Source organism: Symphalangus syndactylus, chromosome 17, assembly GCF_028878055.3.
Source record: "Symphalangus syndactylus isolate Jambi chromosome 17, NHGRI_mSymSyn1-v2.1_pri, whole genome shotgun sequence".
NCBI lineage: Eukaryota > Metazoa > Chordata > Mammalia > Primates > Hylobatidae > Symphalangus > Symphalangus syndactylus.
This window is the reverse complement of record NC_072439.2, coordinates 54,236,209-54,260,394: the sequence shown is the minus strand read 5'-3', so window position 1 is coordinate 54,260,394 and position 24,186 is coordinate 54,236,209. Positions and strand designations below refer to the sequence as shown.

Here is a 24,186-nt window from a genome sequence, read left to right as displayed (position 1 = left end):
GCAAATGATCTGTCTCTGCTGCATCCCAGAGGACTCAGGTCAGTAAATGATTGCAACAGAAACTGATGTGGGTTACTAACGGAGACATTTCCCACAGCTTAGGAAATGGAGGGGATCAAGGGAGACTCCCCAGAGGAGCTGTCTCTGGTATTGAGTCTAAAAGGATGAGTCGTAAGTTTAAAAACAACAACAACAACCAAAAACAACAACAGCAAAAAAAAACAGGGTGGGAAAATTTTTATGAAAAGAAAATTGCGTGAAGACAGGAATGTGAGACAGGGCGATGTGTTTTAAAAACTCCAGGGAGGTTGGATAGGAGAGTCTACACTAAAGAGTGGTTCAAGGCAGCCCTAGAGAAGTGAGCCAGGATAAAATTGTGTTTTAATTTACAATTCTAGTGTAGTTAAATGATGTTCTCATGCTTTCCTTGGACTCTCTAGAAGAAAACAAGATGTCTGTGCAACTGTACAATAGTCATAATCAACCAGTGTTTTAAGTGATTAGTGATAGTAGTAATTTTTAAAACATGAAAAAATGAATACATGAAAGTTGTCATTGGTCATATTTTGCTCATCCTAAATTTACTGTCTTATCTTTCTATTCTTCCTTCTGAAGAGAAATAAAGTATTTTCGGGAGGAATAAAATCAAGTGGCTAACATAACACATTTTATAGCTTTACATAATTTAGGAATTAAAATAGCTACAATTTTTCACTTCAAATACAATGTTGAGTCTAAAGCCATAAAAATGGTAGACAGTTTATAATGTTTCTATGTCTATCTAACTCTACTTTGAAAAACAGATTATCGATCATTTGTGAAAAAAATAAAGTGGATTAGTAGAGACCAAGTATATGCTTAGAGCAATGCTGGACATTTACTAAGTACTTTTGAATCTCCAAAATATAATCTGAAAATATCATAATAGTAGCTAACATTTAATAAGACTTTATCATGTGGTAGACCCTGTTTGCATGCTTTTTGTGTTTCACTTCATTTAAATATCTTAAAAGCTTCATTTCAACAGAGAATTTTAAGTAACCCAGTGTTACAGATGACACAACTATAGCTTATAGTAACTTGTATCTGATTGCATAGCTAGTGATTCCTGAGGCCAGAATTCAACACACTAGTAGTCTGACTTCAAGCCCACTACCTTAAAACCCCTCCTATAAGTGTTTATACATAGAAAGGTGTTTAAAAAATTGTTATACCATATATGTACGAGTAAAAAGGGTCAGGATTTGACAAATATACTCCAACTGTGAAATTACACCTTTAATAAAACTTGAAAACTTATAAAACTTACAGAAAAAATAGCAACCATAAAACAAACACTAACATAAAACATGTTTTCTACATGAGAGGCATAGACAACATTTAGTTAACTTTTGCTTAGAGTTACTTTTGCTATGTAAGAATCAGAAAATGCAATCCAACTATTCTAATCAAGGGATTTGTGCCTACGGTATGGATCAGACAAAATATAATGACATAATCAAATCTCATTTGTTTGATACAAATAGTGGTATAAACCATGGCATTTAACAACTATTTGCCTTGCAAATTTTTGTCTTTTCATTTTTTTTCAGTTAAATGTTTCTACTTATTACAATGAATTATAGTTACAACTTTTATCTGGCTTTGGATATATCCACTTCTGAACTCTAAGTTATGTTTTGTTATGCACTAACTTTATTAACCAAAAACAGGAAAAAAAAAGTCTGATACATAATAATCTGCCCCATTCATTAGAAATTCAGGATTTGTTTTGGAAATAGCTTTTGAGGTTCACCTAGGTAGCTAATTAGTCATCAGCCTTGTACTATGATCGATAGGCAGGGCTATGAAACTTCTTCCCCTAAAAGCACTGACTTCGGGGGTTACTGAAACACATTAGAACACATGCATGGATAAAACATGTCCTCTGCCCTCATGAAATTCAATCGAGGTGGTTCTATAAGTCAAAGTTAAAATAAAATATTTTTTAAAAGAGTAAAGAAAGGAGTGTGGACCCAAGGCATGGAACCACCCAAATGACAAGGATGACCAAAATGAAGGTAGTATTAGGGAATGGAATCCGGCTAAGCACCTTCATTTCTGTCTCTCAGGAAGTTTTCGGTTAATCTTCCATTCAAGGTCAAACTCTTTAACTCACTTTGTCTTAATCCCTTCTCAACTTCTCCGATATTTCCCTATTTTAGCGATTTGTCATTCATTCTTTCACTCTCCACTGACTGTTGCCCCTTCCCTTAGTGAAAAAGACATGCTTCCACTATTCTGCAGTGGAATAACCCTCACTGCTCTACAACAATCTCTTCTGTGCTGAATCCTTCAGCTGACTCCCACTTCTCTTATTATTATTGAATTTCTGTGTAGAGTTGTCTACATGTGTTGAGGCCTCATGCATTATCTCCCAATTTACTAGTAACTCATCTTCTTGGAATCTGGTTAACAATCTGAATTCCACCTCCCCTCTCCCAATTCTACTCATCTGCTTTCAAAGATTACTAGTGTCCTTTTAACTGCCAGAGTGATTTTTTTCTCATTTCTTGTCTTCTCTGTAGAATAGCTAGTTACTTTCTGAATATTTTTCTCTTTTGCCTTGGCAAAGCAACATCTTCATTTACCTGCTATGTATTAACCTACTCATTCTCTGACACTTTCTTTTGATTTCCCTCCTTTCTGACTGCTGGTTATAGAGAGATGCACCAAGGTTTGTCTTTAGATTCCTTCTTACTGTACATTCTCTCTGGGTATTTTCTTCCTATCACAGCACTATCAGTTCTGTGTAAGTGGGTTTCAGATATTTTTCCTTAAATTCAACCCTCCCAAACCAATTACATGTTCTCCCTAAAAAGAAAGAGAAAACATCAATTTTAACACCTATATTTCTTATCTTAGCAAAGGGCAATGCTCCAGGCCTAGTCATCCAAACTATAAATCTCAAGGTAATTTTCTGCTAACCTTCCTACCTACATGATGAGAAATGAATGATAAAACAGTAGCATTAAAACACACACACACATATACACACACCCACACACACAGACAATTTACTGTGCCCACTTTTTAATACTTTTTTGAAAGCAACACCTCAATTTTCCTGAAATATCTTTGAGTGGGCTATGCAATTTTATTGTTTAAGATGGACCGCTATGAAAAAAAGGAACTAAATACTTTCTTATTATTAGGATGACTAATAGATAAGTCAGAAATTATATCCAGCACTTCCAGTTGAGTGATTTCTTCTAGTCGCAAGAGTAAAAATTTTTTATAGTGCAACTCAGAAAAATCATACACTAGCATTTCAATAATCTGTTCAAAGTCAGTTTCCATTTTTTTTTCAACATGCCATGGATATGTTATATTCAACTATTCTTTTAAAAATAAGATATGTTTCCAATTGTTGTATTCACTAAATAACTCCACTGATGTTTACAATTTTTTTTCAATATTGTTTGTGTACTTTCTCAAACTATGAAACAAGACATTGTAGGTAACATAAGTCAAAATCTAGCCCCATAAATCAGAACTAAGATAAATAAAGGCAATAGCTACAAATAATTACACAGTAATCCCTGAAGAACCGTTATTCAAGTAATTCAAACATGTACAGTGTGCCTGTACATACATACTCTATTTAGCACAAGGGATACATTCTTAGGGAATGGGCCCCAGGAGAGGTCTTGATAGCCAGAACTTTTGCTAACCTGATCTTGATTCCCTGTCAGCCAAAGTTCTTCCCTTCTCTTCAAATTCCACCTCAGTTTATTTTTGTAACCATGCATTCTGTTCCCAGGAGGTAGTAAGACTTATTATGCTCTCTGTAATGTCCTAAGACTTCCAACAAGCCCTAATCTCATATTTCACCTGCTTCCCCAACCTTTTTCTCAAGCACTTAAAAACCTTCTATGATCGTATCAAGTCCAGTGCCTTTTTCTACACCAAAGACACTCAATACACTTTGGATATTGCTGCAATTGCTGCTGCCGGCTAAATGTTAAAAGTACAAAGTACTCTGTCTTCCTTTAATAATCATTACTATCAAAATCAAATGAAAGTGGGGCTAGAAGACAACTAAATTCTTCTAAACAGCTATAATTTTCTTAACCCACTTCAGTTTATTTTATTTAGGATGTGATTACATGGGCCAATGTTTATTTTTAGGATAGTACTAACTGCCCTTTTGCTTATGATTTGTGTTTTCTCATCTCCTGATTCCCAAAAGCTCTATAAATGCAGAGTAATTCAACCTACATAATAATAAATTACAACCAAAAGATTATGATTATACTATAACAACTGCCTATTACCACAAGAGAAAATGAAGAATTTCACCAGGGTTCTTTCAGTGAATTCTTTGTAGCACTTTAAAGTAAGTATTGTTTCCTAAAAATAATAAACAATAATAATAATGTGTTACCTACTGAGTTTATCCATTTACTTGTTCACTTATTCACTCACTCATTGATTTCCACTAGCACATACTCATTTATTCAGTAAATACACATTGGCTTATCCACCTGTTTGAGCAAATAAAAATTTTTTGTTGATATAGCAACTTCTATATTCTCTAGTATCTGTTAAAAATACATTTTTCTCCATGAGGCACAGATGCTTGTTTTCTGTTGCCTACCTCTCCTCCCATTACATTCCTTTTCTCTTTTGGAAGGTATCTAACTCTTTGAAGCAATAGAACTATCACTCTCAAAACTGTAGACTAAATGGTAAATATCATCTTAATTTTTAAAATCTATGACTCATCCTGGAGGAAAAGTCTATATTATTTTCACCCACCTCACTGTTATTCTAAATAGATTAAAATTTATACTACCAATTATCCTTATAAAAACAATAATTACATTTTCAATTTTAATGTTCATGAGAACAACATACAGTTGTGGGATTCATGAGCAGAATTCATAAAAATATTGACTTTCACAGTATTTTTCAAACATGCATTTATATTGCTTTTCAGATAAATGAATTATTTCCCAGAGATGAGTATCAGTTTACAAAAAGTACTGTACTGTGCATTATCTTTACTAGATTTGTTCAACCAAGGAGTCAAGATGGCGGCGGGTATGCTTCCGACAAAACATGACACACACAAAGTAACATGGTGAACAAATGGGGACCTGTCATAGGAAGCCAAATAACTGACTCCAAGTCCAGTGCTTTGTCCGCTGTCTTCTTATATGATTTTCTGTCTTCTTTGTTGTAAAGCTCCTGACTTCCATTAAAAATGCCAAACAAATTGAAAGCCTTCAGTGTAAACTGACCTGACTCTATAAGGGTCGACATATTTGAGCAATAGGCAGAAAATGGCCTATTTGAAGACTTAAAAAACATAAAACCTAAATTTAAAATACATTTGATATGAAAACTATAACCTAAAAGTGACTAAAAGTATAATTTTAACTCAATTTGAGGTTCTATAAAAATATTTTTTTAAAAAATAAAGTGTCAATGCTTTTAAAATAATCCATTTTTTTATGTTACTTTTCAACTCATGGAAAATATTTTAAAATAATTTTGGTACTATAATGAACATAAATCAAACTTTCCTCTGAGTTGAAATTTCCTTTTTAAAGGGAACTCTTCTCATGTAGCAATCTTAACAGTATAGCTGGCTGTTCTATTGTTGTATGAGTTTTCACTAAGCGTTTGTTTACAAATATGTCTGCATAGCTCCAAAATTATATAATTATACTAAAAAGCATGAGCTCAATCTCTCAATCCTAAACTTTGAAAATACAATATAGATAATTTATTTATTTTTGTTTTTAAAAAAATTTTTGTAGAGACAGGGTCTTACTGTGTTGCCCAGACTTGTCTCCACCTTCTGGACTCAAGTGATCCTCCCACTGCAGCCTCCCAAAGTGCTGGGATTACAAGCGTGAGTCACCATGCCTGGCTTTTTTTTTTTTTTTTTTTTTTTTTTTTAATTAAAGTGATTTGAAACAATTTGGTAATGGAGACTGGGACAATGTCACTATACCCATTGAGGTAACTGAGACATGAGAGCTTTCCAACCCAAGGTCAGAAATCACTGAAACAGCTTATGAAACCCTCACTATTTTAGTGTTTTAAATTGAGAATGCTCTATTTTTCTCTTGGGCAACAGATAACCTTCATTTTTTATGTAAATGATAATGGTGGCTTCATATGGCCCAGGCAAACTTCAAAACAAAACTGTAGGACCACATTTTTCTAACCTGAAAATAGTATATAAGGTACAAATAAGTAAAATTGGAATTAAATTGTTCTAGGAAAAATATGTGGTTATCTTGTATCTAGTCTGTAATCAGATTTATTCTATAAGATAATAACTTAATTCTCATAAAATAAACTTTTCTCAGAATAATGGGACAATATGGAAAAAATCAAGAAGAAGGAAAACTGAGTTTTTAAGAATAATGTATCTCATTTATGTGAAAGGTATGAATATTTAAGGAATATAAATAAATGATGATTTAAACAGATATTGGTAGAAATTTCTGACTCTATGACATTGAGATGCAGAATCTGTTTTGAGTGGACACAGTTGAGGATCATTTTCTAAGTTTTCAAAGCGGCACTATACTACTGCAAACACTGCCCAAGGAAATAACTTCACGTTGTTTTTTGTCTTAAGCTTATCTGTCTCGCCTCATTCATCTCCAAGCTTTTGTACAGTTTGGACCCCACCCTGCCACATAAATCTGACCTCTGGCATTTGACATCTTGACTAGGAAAAACTTCCACTGACTTACAGTTGTACCTTTTCCTAAGATGACATGTCAATTTCCATCAGTCCTACATCATAAAATAGGAAGCTAAATAACCACTTCTGCTGGATACAAAACATAACACAAAAAAGAATAGCAACAAACAAACAAACAAAAATCCAGCATATTGAACACTGTTCTAAGTGGTTTATTAACTTATTTGATCCTCAAAGCAATCCTATTATTCTATTATTAAAACTCATTAAATAAAGATTAGAAATCTGAAGCTTAGAAAGGTCAGGTAACCTACCCGAGGTAACACGACCAGTAAATGGCAGAACTAGGGTTTGAGCCCATGTTATCTGGCTCTAGGGCCAATGCTTTTAACCATAAAGCTAAACCAGTACTGTACCTTTGCAATTCTACTTGGAAATTATGTGAAAATTAATAGTTTCTGCAAATTATGTCTAATGTATTATCAATGTTTTACACATACACACACAGAGCAGTTTATACAGCTGTCTCTCTAAATAAAAACAGTATTTTAAAATATTTATTTGGCTTGTTCCATGTGTAATTTTTTAAATTGCTAAATGCTTTAAAAAATGCATATATCAAAGTCCTATTTCCACATAGGAAATCAAGAATGGTGATGATTACCAAACACCACTCACTTTATTTATAACACTTTCCCTCTTGGTGTTGTCACTTTTATTTCTGATGACAAAATTCTCCTCAGGGAGAGATTCCACTGATTTTATTTGAGCCATTCCATCTTACGCTTTTAAAGGGGTAAAATAAAGCAGATTAAACTGCCAAGGACACATCCAGGATAAGGGCAGGGAAAAGAACAGCTGGTACTCAAGGTATCTAAGTTATTTCATGTGTAAAGGGTTTTACAATGAGTTTAGCTTTTGGTAGTTAATACATACTGCTTCAATAGTATCCCAAACATACGACCTAATTAAAACTCCCATAGTGAATTGCCAAAATAAATTAAAAACAGGCATTAGGAATTTAGGGAAAAAAAAAGTCTCCCAGGGTAAGTGAAGTAAAACAATGTTTTCATACCCAAATGGTATGCTAGACCTACATACAATTCAGGCATACATAGCCATGAAAACAAAGAAATAGAGAATTATAGAGAATTAATGTCATGTACTTTCTACTCTAGTATGACTCTTTTACAGTAAAAGCAAAAGCATGGGTGTCTGTGTGTCTTTGTGTGCCTTTCCATCTGTGTGTACATTTGTGTATACAGAGAGAGCGGGAAGAGAAGAACAGCAAAAGAAGCCACTTTACAGGCACATCTGAAAATAATAACAGCACAAATGGACTCTATATTCTACAAAATAAGGTACATGTGTAAGTGATAACTTCTCTCTACACTTAATCTTTTACTTTCACAACAATGTATGTTTTTTAAAGTGAAAATGTTTAAATGTGTAATATTAACTTAGTGCTTGATTTAAGAGACTGTTCTTGAGAAACCGCAAAGTTCCACACTGACAGGAGCACTGGTGTAATACATGGCCTTTTTCAAATTAAGAAGACACAAATGTTCACGGAAACACTTGGTTTGAGTTTTACTCTCAGTTTAAGTTTTCTAAACAACCTTCCTTCAGGTGCCAGCACACAATATCCAGGGTTTTAATACAAGGTACCAGTGTGTCTGGCTTTTAATATACCACGCCAAATCTCTGCAATACCTGTTAGGACTACCTAAAATCACCTTTGTGACAACCACTAAACTCTGCTACATCTCCCATTAGTACGCACGGCATCCTGATTTATTTATCAGAGACGGCACAGTTAGGGCTGAGAGGTAGTGTTACAGTCCAAAAAAAAGAGTGAGTTTGTGCTTTGTGGTTTCTTTTGTTGTCTCAATAGACCAAGCATAGTTAATTCTCTTTGTTCTTTTTACTATGTTTTATGTTTTTTAACTTAGATTCTGACTGGAAGATGTTTTCACCATATTTCTGGGAAAAATATATCAAACAAGTAGTAAAATTATATTTAAAAAACAAACCTCAAAGTTATACCAGTCACCCCCCAAAAAATGTCATCTTTTACACTTCCACTCTTACTTCCCCCATCATCCATGTAAGTTCTTAACATTCATACATACAAATTACAATTTTATAATATTATAAACATAAAACCTTATTTTAATAACTTATTTATAAGGGAATATATCAATGACACATTTATAAATACATTTTTCCTCAAGTCTCTGGTACCAAATTGAGTTTCCAGTGCCAGAAATATTATTTTTCACTGTATGAAAAACTAATATAAATGGATTCCAATGGCTTTCAATTCTTTAAATATGTCATCTGCTTACAACATTTTTTAAACAATTTGGAATACTTTATTCCTGCATTTATTGAATAGGCTACACTGACAGTTTCAGTTTACCAAGTTCCTAAACCCGTCATTACAAAGGTTATGCACCCTCAGCTCCATGGCACCCACCCCCATCCCCAGGACATCCTATGCTTTCTGCACTGCAGCCTCATTTTCTAATCCCTTTGATGGCTTGGGATCCTTAAACAAGACCTTCTGTACCATTTCTGGATCTTATGCTCTTATTTAATTATCAAAGATGCATTGGGTGCCCACTATTTCCCAGACACTGTTCTAAAGCTGCAAGTAAATATTATGATACACATCCTCAACCTCAAGGTGTTCAGAATCTAGTAAGGCAGGCCAGACACTTGAGCTCCAAGAATTCAAGAAGTCCCTGCTGTGACTAGCATTCAAGGTTAAACTCTGGCATTCAGCTCAGTCCAGGTAACTCTCTCTCTCTTCAGGACTGGAGTCCCAACTGTTGGTTTGGGTTCTGCTTCAAAAGAGAAAGAACACAAGATTGATAATCCCATCATCTGCTTAACAGGGATTATTTCCACCATCTGGTGTTCCAATGCTAGTCACTGACATCAAGCCAAGACTGAGAAAATTTGCCCACATCTCTGGAGGTACAACCACCCCATATTTGGGTCAGTCCTCATCTCTGATGCCTTCTTCCCCTTTCTCCACTGACCTTTCAGAGAGGTTAAATGGATTTGACAGGGAAAGCATACAGACGGTTCAAAAATGGAAGATCATCTACTAAGATTCTATCCATCTCTAAGACTTTACATGTTTATGATTTCACTAAGTATGCATCCCAATTTTGTGAATATATTTTTAAAGAAATATTTATATCTATATGAATTACTAAAAGCCAACATTTATTGGAGCTCTTTAATTGTATTAATATTTATTATCCATGATAATGCGACACAACTGATACCGTTTTTAGTTTAATATGTGTAGTTAACGAACCTCAGAGGGGTTAACTTGCCTACTGTCACACAATGAAAGCCTCAATTTGAAAGTCTGCCCTAAACCACTAAACTATGCTACTTATCCCTTCAGCACATACATGACATCCTTCTTTACTCATCATAAAAGTTATGGTTAGAGTTGCGAGGTAGTTAATCCAGAAAGAGCATGAGTTTTGCTTTGTAGGTCCTGGTGTTTGTGGAAAGTGTGTGTGTGTGTGTGTGTGTGTGTGTGTGTGTGTGTTTAGTTTTCCAGTAAGACAGAGTTGGGCCTGAATTCTAACTCAATCTTTTTCTAGTTGTGTGACCCTGGGAACATTACATAGTAACATCAACAACTTATTGGCTATTTTCTATATGCTAGCCATTGTGTTAAGTGCTTGGCATACTCTGTCTCGTAAAATTAAATCTTCATAAAAACCCTGAGAAGGAGATAATATTATTTGTATTTTAGACGGGGTGGGATTATTGCTGAGAGAGGATAGGTCAAATAGCCAGCAAGTGAATGGCAACCCAAAATTGAGTTGGAAGGAGGTGCAGACAGAATCCCCTTGCTGGTACCAGGCTATGAAAAGGGTTAGGACTGATTTGAGAACTGGCACTCACTGCCAGATTTACAACTAACAAGGATCTCTAAGGATGGATGGACTCTGGAGCCACACTTCCTGAGTTTGAATCCTGTGTCCATCTGTGAGGCCAAATTTCTCTTGGTATCAGTTTCCTCATTTGTATAGGTGAAATAATGCTAACTACCTCAAGGTGTTTTTGTGAAAAATTAAAAAAAAATCATTGTAACGGGACTGAAGGCAATAGGTAATCCATACATTACTACCATTAACTAAAGAGATCATTTTAATTTTGAATAATTCTGATTCAGTGAGCTTTTATTTCCACCTAAAAATTATAAACAGGAATATTTTGTTTGTGAAGTGAAACACTCCCTTAAAGTATCAAAAATGTCACTATCTGGGCTCATCCCTATATTTGTCATCTCTTTTAGCTGCTCTGTACACACCTTAAATTTATTTTCTACATGGATATGCCTAATGAGGCTGAGAAATTTATTACAACAAAGGAAATAATTGTATCATAAAAGGCTTATATTTGACATTACTCAATCTCAATTATAAATATTCTCCTCATTGCCTACTGGTATGGACAGCTCCCATGCTCTACAAAAACAACAGAAGGGAGAGAGGAAACAATGGGAATTGAGCAGTACTAGTCTTATGAACAGAGTGATGGCAGAAATTCTCATAGAAATTATGACTGAGATTGAGACCTTATTTTGAGAATTAACACTCACTTCTAATACTTTCAGTGATTAAGTACTTCATACTGTTTGTGAAATAAGTGTTCTAAATTCCCACTCCAAAAGTACTTGAACTATTTTTTAACATTGAACTTCCAAGAAAGAGAATTCATAATTTACATTCCTGTATTTGTTTCATTTCTTGTCCCAAGGGAATTTAAGAATTCTAAAAATAGAAAAGAAAAAATGCACTCTATAGACAAACTTGCAAATAATGCTAACCACTAGCTTGAGACCGTGCCACACATTTTAGAAAATTATAAACTCACTATAAACGTTAATAAAAGCATGAAAAGTTTACTTTTCTGTTTTCATATATGGAAGAATTATCCACTTTAATGCACTTCAAAACATTTCATTTAGTTATACTTTGAAGTCTAGAGGGAATAAACTTGAATGTTTTCATGTATGAATAAAATGCTTTGTTAAACATCTTTTCGTTTTAAAAAATAAGCATCCTACAGTTTGTGTCCCCTCATCAATTCACCCAGACCTTCAGGAAATAATTGTATATGATACAATTATTTCCTTTATAGGTGCAGGCCTGCTGCAGTCTCCTGTCTGGAGAGAATCAGAAGAGAACAATGCAGAAGGACCCTGACCCACAGGTGGTGCCTTTATACTGGCTTGGCTTTGTCCATGAAGCACTGGCTGCTTTAGGTGGGATCAGTGGCTATGAAAAGTAGGTTCTGTCCAGTCCCCTTCTGCTGGATTCTTCTTCAGTGAGTTAGCAGGCCTGGATGCTTCTCAGCTGTCATAGAATCCAAAGGAACATTGGAGTTTTCCTGTTTACATCTGGGATCTTGCTAGGTATTATGCGAATAAGATTCTATCACTCTGGAACATTTATGCTTGTGGGTTTAGTTGCAGGTGACTGCTGATAGTTTCCAAACTTGGAAGTATGTGTATGGTGAACAGATCCTGTCAGTTGTAGCTATGTCTCAGCTTGGATTCATGAAGAATTAAAAATCTCCCAACTTCCACTATTTTTAATATACTCTGAGAAATAAGTCTATAAATTCACATAGTCTGATATTTTACTTAAATTAAAAAAAAAACGGAACTGAACTTGGCAGGAAAAAACTCAGTCATCGTCATTACAATCTTACAGAGGTGGCAAGTATACACCACAAGAGATTACTATTGTTCAGTTTTTGCATGTTGATATTATCTCCCCTTTTTCTTTTTGAGACAAGGTCTCATTCTATTGCCCAGGCTGGGGTGCAGTGCTGCCTGCAGCCTCGACCTCCTGGGCTCAAGCAATACTTCTGCCTCAGTCTCCTGAGTAATTAGGACTACAGGTGCCTGCTACCATGCCCAGTTTTTTGCTGCTGCTGTTGTTCGTTTCTTTGTTTTTGAAGAGACAATGTCTTGCTATATTGCCCAGGCTGGTCTTCTAGCCTCAAGCAATCCTCCGGTCTTGATGTCCCAAATTGCTGAGATTACAGGGATGAGCAGCCATGCCCGGCCTTTTTATCTCCTCTTTCTGTATCTACAGGTAAAATCTCAAGATAGAAAATAATAGACGTCAACACTGGGGAGTCTGAAACCTCACGCCCTACTAAGAAGAAAAACATGAAAGAAAAAGCTCTTTGAGATTTAAGGTATCTGTTCTTTTGCTCATCTTACAGCACAGAGCTACTCTGAAATTATGTTAAATGAAATATCGATAAAAAGTTTACTAAAAATAAAAAGCATCCTTAATAAACACTATCAAAGATCAGTATTTTTCATTTTGTTCAGCTATTAGTAAACATTTTCCTTCATTTTTAAAAATTAAGTTGCATTTTTGGCCATTGAAATTAAAGGACTTCAATGTGGTAGTAAGCTAATAGCCTTAATTTCAACAAGGGGAAACCATTTAAGGAATTAAGTTAATATTGAAAAGAAAACAAACGGGTGGAAAAAAGACCTAAACTGACAGTAAGGCCAACAATGATCTCATATTAGAAGAGGTGTCTTAATATCACTTCACAGATTACTGCCTGAAAATAGAGGCAGTGAAAAAAAAAAAGAAAAGGAAGGGGGCGCTAAATAACAGCTGCCACAAACTCATAACACTGAAGAGGTTATTTTGTGTTGTTCACTTAAGATGCTGCTGATCTCTCTCCCATACCCGTTATACACACACACACACCCACCACCTCTCAAGTATCCTCCATTCAGGTTATTTATATCCATATGTAGTGAATTTTTTTCCCAAAAAGTGTGTTTTTTAAATTTTTTTTCCCTTTAAAATCTAAAAATAAAGCAAGAAATCACTATAGTTAGAATACTAAGCAGTAACTTTTAACAAAGGACAATAATGCATCCCTAGCACTACCAAGATTTGAACTGCTCTTCTAATTCCTTTTGAATTAATTATGGATTTAAGAATTTCAGCTTGAAGAATTTGAAGATATATTCATTTAATGTTTTTGGTTTTAATTATTAACACAGAGGCAAATAAAACATTGGTATTTGAAAAAATAATTTCTATTTTATCTTTAACCATTTTAATTCTCAACAAGCTTTCTCTTACTAGATATACAATGCAGATTGTGAAAAAGTGCTTCACAGAGTCCAAATAAAAAAAAAAAGGAATATTTAAAAATCTGTTCCATGCCAGATTTAATATAAATAAAACTACTGTGAATCTCACACAAAATTCCTGTAAGAGTTTTTAATAAGTAGTTCCCTAATCTAAGACTCATATTTTGGTTCTATCAAACACAGAGTTTCCCAAGGACATTCTTTAACTACTAACTTACATTAAATCCAAAGCTACAGGGTTTTGTTTTGTTTTTAGCTTCTAGAACGGCTTCCTAGAGAAATCAGAATCTTACCTTTACATATCTTCTGGAGAGGTTTCTTGGTGCTTTGAGAACTCCTGAGGTCTATGTCAAACAGCCATTCTCTTCCTCCCAGAGTCTTAGGGGCTTGGAGAAATCTCAACACCTGCTGCTACCACTGAGTGTCCAGGCTAGGAAAGTTTCAGGGTTTTGACAGCAGGATCACTGAGCCACAGCCAAAGCTTGGGAAGCCTTAACAACTGAAAGCAAGTGTAGAGGGCAACATGGTGCCCAGCACGGTGCTCAACTGTAGCAGCAGGGGGAGGAATGTTTCCTGCTCTCACAAGGGTTTAGAGGCAGCCATCACAGAACCCAAGGTTCTGTCAATGGACAGGGCTGAGGAAGTGGAGACATGACCACGCAGCACAAGACCCTGGGAGAAGAGGAACAACTGGCACAGAGCTCAGGTAGTGCTTGAAAAGAATCACCAAGATTCCCGCCAGAACACAAGAAGCAATGGAGAAACGCAACAAAATACGTGGAGATAGGCCATTCTAGCATCCCATACATAAGCCAAAAACACGGATGAGGTGGGTATGGAGATTTAGTTCTAGAAAGAAAAGTAAGGAATACATATTATAGCATGCCTACGGCATTTATGGTTAAAAATCTAATAAGTGACATAAAATTATTATCTCTTGTCATAGCAATATTTAATTCACAAACACACACACACAAAAAATCCCAGGGTGCTGATCCACAAGACAGCAGAAATTAAAAGGCAACATTATTGGGAATTAGATGAGAAAATGGAAAGACACAGAGAAGGTTAAACAACTGATTTTTAAATTGATAAATAATTAAAATTGTTTTTAGTAAGTACAATATACATTTTATCAAACTCATCACTTTCTATTATGATCAGATGAGGCAGATGGAAGAAATTCAATGAGATAAGAGAAGAATACAAAGAAGAGGCAAGTAGATAAGCAGTGCAGAGATGAGAAGAGCAAAAGATGGAAAAAGAAAAAGGATAAAGAAGAGGAAGGAGAGAAAATATAACTAATTTAGTTGGTGTTTCTCTTCTTTTCTTTTCTTTTTTTTTTTTGAGATGGAATCTCACCCTGTCGCCCAGGCTGGAAGGCTGAAGTGTAGTGGCGCAATCTTGGCTCACTGCAACCTCTACCTCCCGGGTTTGAGCAATTCTCCTGGCTCAGCCTCCCAAGTAGCTGGGACTACAGGCGTGCACCACTACACCCAGCTAATTTTTGTATTTTTAGTACAGACAGGCTTTCACCATGCTGGCCAGGCTGGTCTCAAACTCCTGATATCAAGTGACCCACCTGCCTTGGCCTCCCAAAGTACTGGCATTACAGGCATGAGCCACCGTGCTTGGCCGACTAATTTAGTTTTGATGCATTGTCAGATAGACTACTCACTGTCGAAGATTTTCCTGAATCTCTGCTTCATAATGTTATGCTTTTCAAGGAGATGCTAATAGCTTGTTAACCACCATTCACAGCTCTTCAACTACTCACAAGACTTCAAGAACTCACCTTAAGGAGCCCCGTGAATATTAAATATTAAACATCTACAAAAGAGTGCTACTTAGACAATTTTGCTTTGATGAGCTGGATAAAATCAAGTCAGAGGTTCAGTATAAACTCTGACAGGACTTTAATAATTCCTAATATGTATGAAATGAAAATGAAAATGGTCAAGATCATTTAGGAACTCTCATTTTTTCAAGACTCGAAGCAAATTAACCACGGACTTTATACTTGTAATTAGTTAACAAGAAAAGCTATTGCATAAAAGCGGTTATGTGTGTGTAATTCTTGACTTCAGGTATCTAATTTCTTCTCTTCCAAGGTATTTAGTTCTAAGGTAACTAAAATAGTAATAGTAGTCTATTTTACTTTGAGACAAATGGTTCAAACTATCCTGTGTTGGGAAGAATTGATTTCTCCCCTCACCTGCAAAATATATATTCTAAGTGACACAGGAAATAAAAGCTACTCTTGATTGTGTAACGTTTACTTCTGTCTGATAAGTCACTAAGAGTTAGACATCGTTATAAAATGAAGTAATTCCCACCTTACGACATGTTAAGTACTGCCTAAGCAGTTAGTATTTTAAATTTGAAGGAACTGGGATTTTATAAGAGAATGAGGAATCTAAATTTTCCTTTAAAAATACTTTTTCATCTTAGAGACAGTGCCTAAGGTTAGATTTTGACTTAAACTAAACTTAATGTTTTAAAAATATAATCATGTCAATGTGATAGGTTTGAATGCAGAAAGACTGCGTAAGCCTCTATGGAAGAATCCAAATGGAGGCTGACCTTTTTTTAAAGGTAATAATTTGACTTTAAATAAAAAATTAAAAATCAATTGCAATTTGTATTCTGCACCCATGTTCTTAATCCCATTTGTGAAAACCAGTTTTTAACAATCTAAACAACAAAAATGAAACAAACCCCCAAAAAAGTGGAAGACAAAGTAAATAAATATTGTCAATCAGAAACTGTAGGTTTATTCACTTATGAAGCTCCTTAGATTACATTTTGAATAAAAATTATGTTGTTATTAAAGTATCTTACATAAGATCAGATCATCTAAACAAAGGTTTTCATAACTGTTGTTAAGCATCGCAAGGGAAGAAATTTTTGATGAATGTGCTCACAGTTATATTTCCAGCACCTAGCTTGCCTAGCAACACAGTAGGTGCTCAATAAATACTGTCTGGTAGTGCCACATGTGGAAACACACTCTTCATGAAAAAAGAAGAGTTGGGGAGAGGGGGTTGGTCAAATAAATCTGTTAAAAGTTGAAGTTAAACAAGTCTGTTCCCCCATGACTTAGCAGAACCTTTACTATGCCACTGTAAGTTCCCAAACATAGCTCTTACCGTTTTTATGGGATATCTATTAACCACAGAATAATAATTCTAAGAAAATTTGACCTACATCTCTATGATTAACTTAAAATTCTTATTTCTTCCAATTTTTAATGAAAGACAAAAGTAAACTATTGACACGTTTGTGTCTGATGTAAATCATAAAAGGGAAGATAATTTAAAATTCTATAATCTACTGTTGTGAAAAAAAAGGTGCTCACTTAGAATTGAAAGGAGGGACAACTACTTTCATATACCACAAAGTTATTTTTAAAAAATCACTGTGGGGCAATTCAAAAACAAGAGTAGAGATTAGTGACTAAGAAGTTACATGGAAAACTATGCTCCATCTACTGAAGTATTGAACAAACTTCAGTATTAGTATTTCAAGTAGTGAAGCAGAGAATAAATGAGAACTTTATGGAACATATACAGAATCACAGATCAGATCACCAATGTGAAAACCACAGTTCCTCTCTAAAACAGTTTCTAATGTACAGAATACCAGAAGCCATTTCCCATGGATGTCATCTCAGGCCTTGAGCGAGCAGGCCTACCCAAATGGTGTCTTAGTAAACTGGCTCCCCAATTGCCTTATTCACTCACCAGCATCCATTAGCCAACTCCATGCTTTATCTTCCATAGATAAGATACAGCTTCTTCTTGCCATGGTGCCATGAAAAGGATCCAGAAGGTTCCCCTTAAACAACATTTCCTGAGTGACTGCTGCAGCACCAAGAGTAATGGATATGCCAGGTCAGCCACTTTTCCTTCCCAGCAATATTAGCAGTAGCAGCAGCAGCAGAAGCTGGAGCAGACCATTTAGACCCACCTCCTTGCAAGATGCTAGCCAAAGCATTCTTATTTACTCTACACCTACAGAGAGTTTGCCCATACGTCTGCACCTTTTTCAGAGTGTCAAAACAGGTGTTTTCCTGTGATCATACTGAAAATCTGCTCCCCAAACAAGGTGATGAATACACTGTTACTATGAAATTCTAAGTTTCTAATTCTATGGAAAAACATGCTCTTAAAAGTTTATTTTATTATAAGGAAGACTTGATGAATCCTTTTTAAATTTTCATTCATCCTCCTCATTCCCAATAAGCAAATAATTGCCCTAAAATTTCCTGTTAATGAAAGAAAGAATGTTACCACATAAAATAAATGTCATGTGCAATTTTGGTAATTTCTTTCATAATACTCTATCTGCCATCTTGGCACAGAAACAATTTTACTGAAAATCCTAATGTTTTCATAATCAATACTCCCAACCGATAGGAAAATATTAGGTCTCGGACCTTTATTTTACAGAAGAAGTAATGACTTCCTTGCTTCATATTTCATTTCCATTTTGATGTTTTTGATTATTTGCTTTTCTTTCTAGTGGCGTTCGACTTAATCAGTGGCTACAATGTGGCTGGACAACAGAGTTAGGCAGGTTCCAAGATTAATAATGCATTTATTTATCTAGAGCTAAAATCCTATAGATATAAAAAGCCATCTACAGTTTTTTTGTATAATTTAAATATCTCAACAAAGGGTAAGTAAGAAAACAGGTTATTCTTTTCCTAATCATTTACCTATTAGAGAAAAATTATAAACACCAAAGCATTTGTTCTCTACACAGCAGAGAATAACACTCCTCATTAGCAAAACTGAAAACCCTATATAGGCAGATTCTAAGTATAATGTTTCTGATATATAAGTACTGCATCACAGTGTTCACTTCATCATGACAGAATAAAACAATAGCTAACACATACTGTAGATTCATTAACTGCCAAGCACTGTTCTCTGTGCTTTATATGTGTTATCCCATTTAATTTTCACAACTCCTCCAAGGATTAGATATTAGTACTGCTCCCATTTTGGAAACAAGGAAACTGAGGCTTAGTTAGGTTACATAACTTCTTCAAGGTCACAGTGATTTGAATGAAGATTATATAGTTCCAGAGCTGGAGCTCTAAATTACTTCATTTCATTTCATTCATTATTTCATTTCATTCAACTCCACCACTAATTTTGATTTTCATTTATTTGTATATTGCACATTTATTGTTAACAAGACAGACATTTTAAAATGTTTACATAAAATTAAGATTTAATAACAGCAAATAACATCAATGGTAAGGTAACATTGTGTGCCCTGGAATTCCATAAGTTCTTTACATGTATGAACTTAAAGAGTCACAATAACCTAACAAGGTAGACACACTCCCATGTAATAGGATAAATCTGAGGCATATAATGTTAAGTTGCCAAAAGTTATACAACTAATGAGTAGCAAAGATGAAATCTGGACCCAGAGAATGCAGCTCCTGAAATTGTGGTTTTATGCCCACCCTCTACTGACGCTTGAAAACTGATGAGTGTTAGAACTCTTCAAAAACGAGAGTAGGAAATGTTATGTCTGGCCAGAACCCTGGTGGCAGGAGCATCTGATATCCCTGTCTTTTTTCAAAAACCTAATTGTGGGCCGGGCGCGGTGGCTCACGATTGTAATCCCAGCACTTTGGGAGGCCGAGGCGGGTGGATCACGAGGTCAGGAGATCGAGACCACGGTGAAACCCCGTCTCTACTAAAATTACAAAAAATTAGCCGGGCGTGGTGGCGGGCGCCTGTAGTCCCAGCTACTCAGAGAGGCTGAGGCAGGAGAATGGCGTGAACCCGGGAGGCGGAGCTTGCAGTGAGCCAAGATTGAGCCACTGCACTCCAGCCTGGGTGAAAAAGCGAGACTCTGTCTCAAAAAAAAAAAAAAAAAAAAAAAAAAACCTAATTGTGTACAAATATGTACACAAACTTATCTTATATGTGTCCATTTCTCTTAATGATATTTACCAGCTTAAGAAATTAACAAACATTTTATGTGATTCTCAGATTTCCAAGTCAAGGACAAATTCAGTTTTCACATTATTTTTCAACTGTATCTTATCTTCAGAGGCATTAACAGGGCAGTAACATTATTACCATCACAGTATCTGTCATTCTGTTTTGGGGGATTACCATTGTTGCCAACAAAACTTATATTTCATTCCCATCCTTGACAAATTAATTTAGTTACATGCAGGGTCCAGACAATAATTATGAGTATAGAGAGAGCTTCAGAAAGCCAACGATCATCTGTAAGGTGTGGGCTGAAACCAACACTGGAGGAAGGTACGGCCTTGATTATTCAGCAGCTGAAATGACTTCCTTTAATTAGCTCTTGAGGACCCAAAGTGGGCCATCTGGGTAATTTCAGTCAGCTCAAATAAGCACTTAGGTCCCCAAATGTTAAGACTGAGAAGCCAGAAGAATACTGAAACCAAGCTATTTCTTTAGTTTGGCAGCAAGTCTAACTCTCTGGACTAATTTTGGCTATCTTCAGCTTTTTTAAAACTCTAACCTAATATAAACTCACACGCACACACACACACACACAACCATGAAAACTTCAGAGAGAAAATACTTTAATGGTGAAGGCACCTCCCGTCTGTCAGAATTTAGCCATAAGCTGTAAGAAATACAGCCATTTGGTGGCATTTACTAAAAAGAACTTATTTAGGTGCCCATGTGGCATAGCTTGAGGTGGTGTGTCATTTACAGTTTATTTACCTTCAATTATTTTTATAATCAAAAGTTATCATAGAAGGAAGATGACAACTCTGTACCTAATTGCTAGACAACTACATTTTTTGCAGAATTTCTTGGGTAGTCATGTTATATATTGCACCCACATAAGCTTGATTTACTCTTTGGCTAACAACAGATTTAAATTTGTTTCAGTCTCCAACTTTAACACTGAATTTAAGCAAAAATTATTCAAAAATTCTAGAAAGCACATTTTGACATCTTATGAGTGAGGAAAACAAAGTAACTCCACAGGCTTTTACATAAGATAGATCATAACAAATGATTTTTCTGACCTTGGCATTACCACGTGATAGACTAGGAGGAATCATGACTCTTTTATCCAGTCATCTAAATAAATATAGATAGATACAGATTCCGACTGCTCAACTTAATCACTATAGCTATAGTTTTTATTTCTCGCTGATGTCAATGGCAATGCAATCAGCTGCATAGAAGTTTCTGATCATTTTAACAAACTTCATTTTTAAAGAGATATCAAGGCTGGGAGCGGTGGCTCATGCCTGTAATCCCAGCACTTTGGGAGGCTGAGGCGGGTGGATCACTTGAGGTCAAGAGTTCAAGACCAGCCTGGCCAACATAATGAAACCCTGTCTCTACTAAAAATACAAAAATTAGCTGGGTGTGGTAGTGGGGAGCCTGTAATCCCAGCTACTTGGGAGGCTGAGACTGAAGAATCGCTTGAACTCAGGAGGCAGAGCTTGTTGAGGTCATACCACTGCACTCCAGTCTGGGCAATAGAGCAAAAACTCCATCTCAATCAATCAATCAATCAGTAACATTTGAAGTAATATATGTAAATGAGTAAGGTAACAGCTTCTTATTCATCAACTCTTACTGGGTCCATTTCCTTTTATTTAATTCCTTGAACATGGCTTTACCCAGAAATAAATGAATTAATAAGCATAAACTCTAGGCCATACTTAGGTCAAAATAAGTGAAGTTACAGTGAGCTCCTCAGGTTCTTCTAGAAAGTAAACAACCCATCAATCTTTAATACTAAGTCATCTGAATATGAACTAGTATCCTAAAAGTGAAAAGCTCTAATGGTACATTACAAATTCCTGAGTCATTTTGTCCTCACAACTTTATGCTTTAAATACAACTGGCTAAAGAAAATCTACAAGTGACTCAGTATGACTTAGTGTTTCCAAACCAGGAAAAGGAAGGAGTTTCAGTGTTTGAGATAAGGTTTTTTCTGTAGTTTGGAAAATAAACATTTCCTATTCAGTTATGCCCAGGGGCAGGGTGTGTGTGTGTGTGTGTGTGTGTGTGTGTGTGTGTGTGTGTGTGTAGGGGAAGGAGTGTCTGTGTGAGTATGAAAAGAGAAGAAGAGCGGGAATGAGGGAGTAAGACAGGGAAGGATAGAGGGAGAAGGGAGAAAAAGGGAAAAAGAGAGAAAGAGATTTTTTACCAGTATTTGGTGTTCACGTAAATTGGTTATTTTCTGCAAAAGTTACCTCAGCAAATTATGTGTAAGCAAGCCATGGAAGCATTGCAATTTGTAATAAAATCAATGGGAATGGCTTACCTGACTGTGTACAGTAGATACTCCTTATCTATGGGGAATACATTCCAAGACCCCCAGAGGATGCCTGAAACCATGGACAGTAACAACCCCTAAATATACTATTTTTTTCTATACATACCTACAATAAAGTTTAATTTATAAATTAGGCAAGTAAGTAATTAACAACAATAACTATAATAAAACAAAACAATTATACTGTAATAAAAGTTCTGTGAATATGGTCTCTCTATTGCTTTCTCTGTCTCAAAATATCTTACCATGTTGTACCATGGTTAACTGAAACTGCAGAAAGTGAAACTGCAGATAAGGGGGGATTACTGTACTGCATTCTGTACTGCATTTCTATGAATTCAGTGACACAGAGTGATGTATTCTATGTTGTTATATCAAATAATAATCTTAGGTGTCTAAATTAGACTGAGTTTTCTATTTCAATAGGCATAAGCCATTTTCTGCACCTAAATGAAAGTAGCATTTTTTTTCCTGATATAAAAATGGGCAGATTTTTGTCCTAGTGTCATGCTAATATAACCCCAGAGGTGGCAAGCATAGTGGCTCAAGCAGTAATCCCAGGACTTTGGGAGGCTGAGGCAGGAGGATCACTTAAAGCCAGGAGTTCAAGATAACCCCAGAATTATCTACTTTATTTAAGTACATTTTAGCTGGGCAGTGGTGTGCATCTGTAGTCCCAGATACTTGGGAAAGTAAGGCAGAAGGATCGCTTGAACCCAGAAGTTTGAGACCAGCCATAACAACACAGACTCAGTCTCTAAATAAAAATACCTAAGAACACTCAGAGTGGTTGAAAATGTGTTCAGCAAAATCTATTCCACTAATGTCCCTAATAACGTCAGTAGAGACTAGGGATTAATGAGACTACCAATAAACACACATACACACACATGAACATACACACAATGTTTACTATCTTGTTTTCTGTTATAAGGATTGCTAAATATTTTTGTATGATATAGACAGTTGCAATTTATATTTTTTAGAGAATTCATAGAAATAATCCTTAAAATATTTAGAGATTGGTACTCCTTTGTCAGATAAATAAATGCAAAAGTGAAAATTATTTCAAACCAATAGCACATATATCCTGTGATATCCACAATGCTTTTATTTTATCCATCACTTGAAAGTAAAAGAACTTTGGCTGGTTTTGAAAGAAATTATATATATATATATATATATATATATATATATATATATATTTCTTATATATATCTTATATATGAGACAGGGTCTTGTTTCATTGCCCAGGCTGGAGTGCAATGGCTGATCATGGCTCACTGCATCCTTGACTGCCCAAGCTCATGCAATCCTCCCACCTCAGCCTCCCGAGTAGCGACTACAGGCGCTCACCACTATGCCTGGCTAATTTTTTTTCTTTTCTTTTCTTTTCCTTTTCTTTTCTTTTTGGTAGAGACAGAGTTTCACTATGTTCCTTGGGGTGGTCACAAACTCCTGGGGTCAAGTAATCTCCTGCCTTGGCCTCAGAAATGTATTTTCTTGATTTGCATTTGACATTGCTGTCTGACCGAAACCAATTTAGCTCCACAAAGGAGTAAATATGATTCTTTTTATTTTAACAGGCATTTTATAATCCCTAACAAAAATTTTTCCCCATTTTTTCTTATTGTTAATATAAAATTTAAATTTCGATATTAAATGCTACCAGTATTATTCCTTTTTCAAAGCCCAGTTTAGCTCCCAAATGACTTCATATCTGTCTTTTAGCCCTAGCACCTCCAGTTCCACATTCCTGTTTAAAGTACTTCATCCCCCTGCCCCCTACCTACTTTTTTCCTTCCAGAAGTGACTAATCTTCCTGTTATTCTACTCCGTCAGTTTTTCCCCTAGTATTCTTTTCATGTTGCATAATGTTTACTTTTCACTAGCTCCTTCTATAATTTTACTACTGTCTCCCTTGGTACTAGCCTTCCGTTTTCAACAGATTAAAATAGCCAATATTTATGTATTAGCAAACTTTTTTGTC

The 24,186-nt window shown here is 35.5% G+C and overlaps 1 protein-coding gene across 44 annotated transcripts in view; it reads right to left on the bottom strand.

The window, feature by feature from the left end:
* The window catches only part of MBNL1 (muscleblind like splicing regulator 1), a 221,611-nt gene that overhangs the window by 113,689 nt on the left and 83,736 nt on the right, over positions 1 to 24,186 (bottom strand). For 3 of the 44 annotated variants that reach the window (XM_055248739.2, XM_055248743.2, XM_055248747.2), the window contains exon 2: positions 17,627 to 17,746. The exons of 39 other annotated variants lie outside the window; for them this stretch is intronic. In XM_055248739.2, coding sequence (XP_055104714.1) covers positions 17,627 to 17,632 — 6 coding nt within the window. In that variant the 5' untranslated portion in view covers positions 17,633 to 17,746. Of the gene's footprint in view, positions 1 to 14,176; positions 14,824 to 17,626; positions 17,747 to 24,186 lie in introns of those variants that run through there. 2 more of the 44 variants (XM_055248749.2, XM_063620273.1) reach the window with 2 other exon arrangements.